The sequence below is a fragment of the Nicotiana tomentosiformis genome, chromosome 3 (assembly GCF_000390325.3).
Source record: "Nicotiana tomentosiformis chromosome 3, ASM39032v3, whole genome shotgun sequence".
NCBI lineage: Eukaryota > Viridiplantae > Streptophyta > Magnoliopsida > Solanales > Solanaceae > Nicotiana > Nicotiana tomentosiformis.
This window is the reverse complement of record NC_090814.1, coordinates 117,216,037-117,224,830: the sequence shown is the minus strand read 5'-3', so window position 1 is coordinate 117,224,830 and position 8,794 is coordinate 117,216,037. Positions and strand designations below refer to the sequence as shown.

The 8,794-nt window shown below is 38.1% G+C and overlaps 1 protein-coding gene across 1 annotated transcript; it reads left to right on the top strand.

Annotated features, from left to right (window-relative positions):
- Positions 1–1,392: 1,392 nt before the first annotated feature.
- Positions 1,393–3,305, top strand: LOC104095000 (transcription factor MYB1R1-like). Its single transcript, XM_009601028.4, has 3 exons — positions 1,393–1,899; positions 2,266–2,474; positions 2,608–3,305. The coding sequence occupies exons 1-3, from the start codon at positions 1,572–1,574 to the stop codon at positions 2,980–2,982; spliced, it is 912 nt and encodes a 303-aa protein (XP_009599323.1). The 5' UTR covers positions 1,393–1,571; the 3' UTR covers positions 2,983–3,305.
- Positions 3,306–8,794: the final 5,489 nt, after the last annotated feature.

Here is an 8,794-nt window from a genome sequence, read left to right as displayed (position 1 = left end):
TAAAAGAAAAGAAAGATGCCTCAAGATGCGAAAATATGTTTTTTATCTTTAGGCGTAAGTAATTTTTACTTATATGTATTAAGTTGTTTATTTTACCTTTACCTTTTCACGTGAGATGGATGAGAAGAATCTGCGGTGCAAATAGATAAAGAAACGGATTTTGATTACAGTTATATTCGTTCAACATGAAATGAGAAATTCTTTTGTATAAAAATTTTGAAGTTCGTCTTGGTAATAGAAGTTCTAAATCTGAAATAAGAGTTCTAGCAGATGACTACTTTCACGAGCCATCAAATTCCAGAAGAAAAATGAAAATATCTTTTGTAGGTTTTGTCCTTATGGGTTAGTGGTTTTAGCAATTCATGATGGAAGTGATGAGTCAGTGAAATTTGCAAAGATGACAAAATTAGAGTGGATTCGATATGATTTTTTATATTTTCGTCTTTCTTTGTGTATCGTCTTGGTTTTTACTTTGTTAAAGATACTATCCATTCATAATTTTTTGGTTCAGGAAACTCCAACGGACACTGCAAAAATAAAGCCTTTATGGGTATGAATGGAGATCAGATCTTCATTTAGTTTCTTTTAGAATATGTTCATCCTAAATTCTATTATTTAATGTATGGAAGTTTAACTTTTGCAAAGATTTGTGAAATATGGGTCATTTCAAGGACCTAGAGTTTAAAATTATGCAATTTATGTCAGAAAGAGATGTTAAAGTTCCTCACATTAGAGGTACATTGTGTAATTTTCAAGTTGTCATGTGTAAAAAGGTAACATGTAATGACTATACTTTTTAGAAGTAATTTATGTGTCATTTCATATGGCTCATCAAATACATCAAATTCAAAAAGTTTATCTACTTAATAAACTTACGGAGGAAAAAAAAATTGTGATACTTACACCAAACAAAAGTCATATTATCAGTGCATGTTATGATTGAATTATTCTTTTTGTCACAACTGATTAGCTTTCACTTTATGATTTCTTCATAGAGTTGGTTACCAAAATTTTTAATATTAAGCATGGATCAATTCAATTTCGTATTTCACCGAGGGTTTTGTCAATAAAAACTAGGATTGTTATCTCATTATTATAGAATTCAAAGTCTCAATTAGATTTTAAATATGATATTATTTAAATTATAGGTAACTAACTGAAAAAAATAATCGTCGATAAAATAAATAGAAAAAATGCACAAAGCTAGAGATAGAAATAATGGTGATGTTATACTTTGATTTTTAAAATAAGATGAAAGTAAATAACACAAAAATTTATCGATCAATGAAAAGAGACAAAGGTGAGAGAGAAGAAACGGATAAACCGTCCGTCAAATGGAGGCCACGTTGTTCTCTCAAATCATAAAGCTACACTCTGTCTCCCACACTCTATATATTTTCTTATCTCCACACCCCTCTGTTCCTCTTCATTCGCCCCACTCACCTAAACCTCACCCCCCTTTTCCTTCCCCTACCCTGGTGCCTTCTATCTACATATATATATACATACATTAACCTTATATGTATAGTGTTCTCCATTTTCTCAATTGATTCGTTGATTCTGCAAGGAGGATGATGTCGCGCAGCAGCTCGCAGTCTGGAACCAACGGCCACAACTCTTTCACGAGCGCCGGCGAGTCGTCGCCGGACGCCGCGTATGGCGGCGGAGGAGAAATCATGTTGTTTGGTGTGAGAGTGAAGGTGGACCCCATGAGGAAGAGTGTGAGTTTGAACAATCTATCTCAGTACGAGCTGCCTAATGGCTATGCTAACGAGAACATCAACAACAATACCAACGGCGGAAATAACAATGAGTCTTCTAAAGTGGCTGACGAGGGCTACGCTTCCGCTGATGACGCTGTTCCTCACCACTCCGGCAGTGGTCGTGAGCGTAAGCGAGGTTAGATCTCTGTGATCATCTTGTTCTGTTTTTGCTCTTTGCCTAATCATCGAAAGTCGCTCTTTTTTACTGCTTATCTTTATGTACTGTACTTCACAATTTGTTGAAAACTGTTTTCTCCTTTTTCTTATTTGTTTCAATTTTATTGCCTAGAATTGTCTTATATAAGTCAACGTGTTAACACATCATCTGTCGTTTTAGTCTCTTCACAAATCTCGATTTCTAGTGCTATTTGCTCTGTCTCTTTACACAATTATCAAGCTTCTGTTGTACGAGATTGTTTTATTTCTGTATCGACCGTTGAAATAGTTGTGGTGAACTTGCTGTCTAGTCTCTGGTGGGCTTATCTTTTGGATTTCATTTTAGGAGTTCCATGGACGGAGGAAGAGCACAAGCTATTCCTTTTGGGATTACAAAAAGTGGGAAAAGGAGACTGGAGAGGTATCTCTAGAAATTTCGTCAAGACTCGAACACCTACACAGGTCGCTAGTCATGCTCAGAAATACTTCCTCCGGCGAACTAACCTCAATCGTCGCCGCCGCCGTTCTAGCCTCTTTGATATCACTACTGACTCGGTATTTTACTCAAATCGCAAATTTCATCTATCAGTACCAATAAAGTTGCTCAGTCTTTTAAATATTTGATGAAAATAGAAGGAATCTTTGGTGTTAGAGTTTAGTTCCTAATCTTTACTTCTATGACAAACAGGTATCTGTAATGCCGATAGAAGAAAAGAAAAATCTGCAAGAACACCAAGTTCTGGCACCAACACCATTGCCTCCTGTAGAAAATTCCAAAATAAATGCATTTCAGGTGACACCTTTGCCAGTAACTTATGGCCAAGGAGATCAAGTTAGTAAGAGTTCATCTATATTCCACCGGCCGATTCCTGTTCTTCCACTGGCTAATTTGTCAAGAATAGCTGACCTTAACTTGAATCAGAGCTCAGCAATGGAGGCATCTTCATTGTCGTTGACATTGTCCCTGTCACTAGATCAAAGCCAGTCATCATCTACTAGGCACTCAGCATTTCAAGTGATGTCAAATTTCAATAATGGAGAGAGCATTATCAGTGTGGCATGACATACAAGAATCTTTTTTAGAGTAATAATAATAATTAAAAAGCTAGAAAAATGAAGTAATAACATAGAAAAAGGCAAATTGGAGTTTATAATTCTATATATTATTATTATAAGGTGAGATAAGGTACTTAGTTGAGTATGATGTATGGTCCTTTTGTTTTGTACAGACCAGAAACTCGTCATGCCTTGCTGTACCTGTTTTATGCTACTTATATTATGTTAAGTGTCTTCTTTATTTGTTTTGTTTTGTTTAATTTGTTTGTAGCTGGGGAGAAAAAAGAAATTAACTCTGAATAACATCGGATATTGTGCTTGTTGCTGATATTAATGGGCTGAGTTTAGTGGTCTCCGCTGTGGTTTCATAAGGAGAAAATATCAAGTGGAATGAAGTGTTGGTTTTTAATTGTCAAACAAATGCAGTGTTGGTTTTCTATTAAAACGCACAATCCACCAATCTTGTTTGATGAATTTGGAAGGGATTTGGTCCTCATTCATTGCAGTGGACAATAAGCGAGTGGTAGGACCATTCAATGTTTGCTGGTGCTAGGTCATGTGATGTGTTATCCGAAATCCTTATTGGGTTATGATATCTTGTTCATGTCCTGGATTTTCAATTACGATGATTTCCAATTGATTTTTCTTTATTGGACATAAAAGGGATCGCGACGATGATGGACACCAATATTTGGTCAACTATATTTGCCACCTAGAGTGATGGTAACTGGGACTAAATATGCTTGCGTATGTGTAGAATTGTATAATTCATACCTACTGAAAATCTAAAAACCTATTGTTAGAAAGGGATCTTTGCTGATATTTCTTTTATCATTCATTAAATGTTTTATTTTCGGGAATATCGTAAAATGTTCCTCCTGGTTCCTAAATAGTATTGTAAAATTCCATCGTGACCTCCTGACACCCTTTCTACGTTCGTACTTCCTAAAATATGTACTTACCAAATAGTCCAGGAAAGCTTCTTTTGACTAATAGTTAAGAAAAAGTTATCGGTTTGATATATTGAGATAATGAGAAAAATGGCTCTTTTAGTTGGAGGTAAGTTTAAAATAACTTTTTAAATATACTCTTGAATAATGTTGGTTTTTAAGTTTGTTAAAAATAAATATTTTTTGTATCATCAAATATTTAACAAACTTTGGGTGTCAGATTGAACGATAATTATGGAGAATTTTTTTGAACAAGAACTCGCGTTTGGAGGTATAGTTTTGCACTTTATGTTATATTATATTTGACTATTTCTAATTTTTGGTGCAATTTTTTTGAGGCTAGAGAGAAAGCATATAAGAGATATGCTTTTGGATATTTAAGTTATGAAAAAAAACTTTGATACATTGGAAGGTCAGAGAGAAGGCATTTAAGAGATGCTTTTGGAGGGGAGGTTGATGGCTATGGGAGCCTAGAGGAGTAGTGGGGACGCTAGCGTTATGTGGACAACAACAACGTACTGTATCAGGGAAGCGGTGAGATAGGTGTTAGGGGTCGCGAAGGATTACTCTGGCGGGCACCGAGGCTACTGGTGGTGGAATGACGTGGTCCAAGAAAAATAGAAGCTAAGAAAGCGGCATACCTAAAGTTAGTGGAGAGCACACACGAGGAAGAGAAAAGAGCGAATAATGAAAGATATAAGGAAGCTAGGAAGGAGGCGAAGTTAGCAGTCACAAAGGCTAAGAATGCAACGTTCAGTCGTCTATATGAGGAATTTGGGGTCAAATGCGGGGACAAGAAGTTATTTTGACTCGCCAAGAGGAGAGAGAGGAAGGCTCGTGACCTAGACCAAGTGAGGTGCAACAAAGACGAGGAAGGCTGAGTATTGGTGGAAGTGGACCAGATTAAGCAGAGTTACTTTCATAAACTTCTGAACGAAGAGGAGGACAGAAACATTGTGATAGGAGAATTGGGGCGCTCCGAGAGTCACCAAAACTTTAGGTACTGTATGCGTCTTAAGGTTGAGGAGGTCGTGAGAGCTATGCGTAAGATGAGTAGGGGCAAAGTGACCAGGCCAGAGGAAATTCCGGTAGAATTTTGGTGGTATATGGGTAGAGCAGGTTTGGAGTAGCTGACTAGGCTATTTAATATTATTTTTAGGACGAAGAGGATGCCATATAAGTGGAGGTGGAGTACGATTATTCCCCTATACAAGAATAAAGGTGATATCCAGAATTGTAACAACTACAAGGGTATCAAGTTACTACGTCATACCGTAAAAGTTTGGGAGGGGATGGTGGAAGAGAGGGTGAGGAGGGCGGTGTCTATATCAGGCAACTAGTTCGGGTTCATGCTGGATCGCTCTACTACGGAATCAATCCACCTTATAAAGAGGTTGGTGGAATAGTATAGGGATAGGAAGATGGATTTGCACATGGTGTTTATTGACCTAGAGAAAACGTATGATAAGGTCCCAAGTGAGGTTCTTTGGAGATGCCTGGAGGTGAAAGATGCGTCGTTAGCTTGCATTAGGGTGATAAAGGACATATATGATAGATCTAAGACTCAGGTTAGGACTGTGGGAGGACTCAGAGTATTTTTCAGTTGTTATGGGGTTACACCAAGGATCTGCGCTCAGTCCGTTCTTATTTGCCCTGGCGATGGACGCACTAACACACCATATTCAAGGGTAAGTGTCATGGTGTATATTATTCGCTGATGGTATAGTTCTGATTGATGAGACACGAGGCGGCGTTAACGAAAGATTGGAGGTTTGGAGACAGGCCCTTATGTCTAAAGGTTTCAAGTTGAGTAGGACTAAGACAGAATACCTAGGGTGAAGTTTAGCAACGTAATGGGGTAAGCGCACATGAATGTGAGGATTGACTCACAAATCATCCCCAAGAAAGAAAGTTTCAATTACCTTGGGTCAATTATCTAGGGGGATGGAGAGATCGACGAGCATGTCACGTACCATGTAGGGATGAGGTTGTTACACCCTGTGCGTTCCAAAGTGACGTAATGAATATGAGACTTGTTAATCATGATTTAAATGATTTTAAAGTCATAATATGGCTATATACGATGTTTGGATAGAAAATATAAAGTTTGGGGAAAATCGGATTAAAGTTGCGGAAAAACCGACTAAGGATTTATCTTGTAACGAAGCTTTTTGAGCAATATATTTAGTATGATATATGAGGTGTTTTTAGGACATATTATATACCAAATTGAAGATCTACAAGTCTAATTTCCAACGTATTAAACCGTTTGTCAATACGATATCGGAGTAGAGAGATATTCACATTTTTGCGAGACTGCGCAGGCAGCTCAGTTGGGACCCACTTGAGACGACCATCGACCTTACGTCTTTTAAAAGATGTTTCAGCCTCATTTCGGGTCATTTCTCAACCAAATTTCATCCAAAAGCTCTCTAAAACCCTCCCTAACATATTCCAAGATCCCAAGAACCAAACTCAAGGGAAATCAACCCAAATCATCATCAAAGGTATTAAAGACTACAGGAGAATGCTTCTATGATGTTGTGGTATGATTGAGGGCTATCGTGAGCTAAGTTGAGATAGTGTTTCGAGTTGTAGCTGTTGTCCAAGGTATGTATAACATTTTCTTGATTGTGCCTAAGTTAATCTTGTATTGGTTGTGTTGTTTGAGTGAAAAACCATAAGATAGCACTTGAAAGAACATGGGATATGGTTGTCTTTTTGGTTGGACTGTTTTGTGGCTAAATATATGATTTGTGGTGGCTGAAAATTGTGAGAAATAATTTGATAATGTTGTGGCTGCTGTTGTTAAGCTTTCTAGGTGTTAATTAAGTTGATTGACGAAGAAAAGATGAAAAATAAGTAATTAACGATAAAAATTAAGGTGCCAGACGTATGAGACTGTTTTGGAAGGCATTTTGTAGATGTTTTGAACTAGAAATAATATAGTACATATAAGTATGATGTTCTGAAGGTTGTAAACTAATTTATGGAATAAGAGCTGGATTCAATTTATATCTTGTTATGAGTAAAAACGAGCTTGCCGGTCAATATAATTGTTAAGATAATCGGAGAAACTCATATTGGATTATATTATTGTTGTTGCTATTATTGGTTATAGTTGTTGTTGTTGGGATGTTGATGACCCTTAGTGGTCTTTGGGATGTATTAAAAATAGGGGAGTTGCTGTCCGATTTTTCTTAAGCCATACGACTAGCCAAATACGATGGTACGACATTATATGTTAACGACAATATCATTTCACTTGTTGTAGATGCAAGAAGTTGTGTTGAACTTGGTTAAGTAATAAGGAAGAGATCATACAGGTATGTTAAGGCTATCCGTTCTTTCCTTTTGGCATGATCCATATGATACAACGAAACGAGCAAGCACGCTACTTTCACGAATGATTCTATTCCTAGAAGTACTAGGGTTACCTATGTTCTTGATTCCCCATATGTCCTACTATCATATCGTCTGTTCATGGGTCTCATGACATTCCGAGAGATCTTATTGACTTATTTAATTATGCACTGCAATAATTTATATATGTATATTGACCCATGACCAGATAGCGTTATATACGCATATAGTATATGTATATGGGGTATGGGGGAAAGGCTATGACGTTATATACGCACCACCACCTGATCAGCTGGTATATGTTTATGATTTCTCCCACAGAGGCTGAGATTATATGATGGGATGCCCTCAGGGGCTTGATGATGTTATGTACGCATATACCTATGCATGATATGACATTTATACGCATACGCATGACATTATTCAGACTTACAGGTTGAGTTCTTTACTCCATGTTTCTTTCATGCCTTTTATATATTGATTTTTATGCCTTACATATTCGGTACATTATTCGTATTGACGCCCCTATTGCTTGGGGGCCTGTGTTTCATGCCCGCAGGTACAAGTAAACAGGCTGACGGTCCCTCTCCTTAGGATCTTAGCTCAGCGAGAGTTGGTGTGCTCCATTTGATCTGGAGTTGCTATTGGATTTTGGTGCGATACTTTTGTATAAATATAAGGGTATGACGAGGCCCAGTCACGCTCTTTATACAGTTTTACACTCTATTAGAGGTCTTCTGACAGTCATCTATAGTTGGATAGTATGTGGTCTTGTCGGCTCGCCCTACTGTATTCCGCATGTATATGTATATATGTCTTTTGAGTATGTCTCCTTGTGTATGTTATTCACATGAATCAACAGTTTAGGGGCAGATGTTATGCATGACCTACACTTATTTGATGTTTATATCTTAGACATATGCTTAGGGGTGTTCGGTAGGTAGAACTCCGGCACTCGTCAAAGTCCATCGGTTTGGGTCGTGACAGAGGCGGATGAAATGGAGGTTAGCATCTGGAGTCCTATGTGACAAGAATGTGCCACCAAAACTTAAAGGTAAGTTCTATAGAGTGGTGGTTAGACCGGTCATGTTGTTTGGGGTTGAGTGTTGGCCAGTCAAGAAGTTACATATCCCAGAAGATGAAAGTAGCAAAAATGAGGATGTTGAGATGGATGAGTGGTCACACTAGGCTGGATAAGATTAGGAATGAGGATATTAGGGAGAAGGTGGGCGTGGTTCCCATGAACGACAAGAAGAGGGAAGCGGGGTTCAGATGGTTCGGGTACGTGCAGATGAGAAACCTAGATGCCTCGGTTAGGAGGTGTGAGCGATTGGCTTTGGTAGGTATGAGAAGAGTAGAGGGCGGCCGAAGAAGTATTGGGGCAAGATGATCAGGCAGGTCATGGCACGACTTCAGATCTCCAAGGACATGACTCTTGATAGGAAGATGTGGGGGTCGAGCATTAAGGTTGAAGGTTAGAGGGTAGTCGAGCGTTTTTCTACTTTA

Bases quoted from the DNA above. Each gene is read 5' to 3' on its own strand.
- LOC104095000 (XM_009601028.4), top strand. From the start codon at position 1,572: ATGATGTCGCGCAGCAGCTCGCAGTCTGGAACCAACGGCCACAACTCT. The intron at 1,900-2,265 runs GTTAGATCTCTG...ATTTCATTTTAG, and splicing joins TGGTCGTGAGCGTAAGCGAG to GAGTTCCATGGACGGAGGAA. The intron at 2,475-2,607 runs GTATTTTACTCA...TATGACAAACAG, and splicing joins TTGATATCACTACTGACTCG to GTATCTGTAATGCCGATAGA.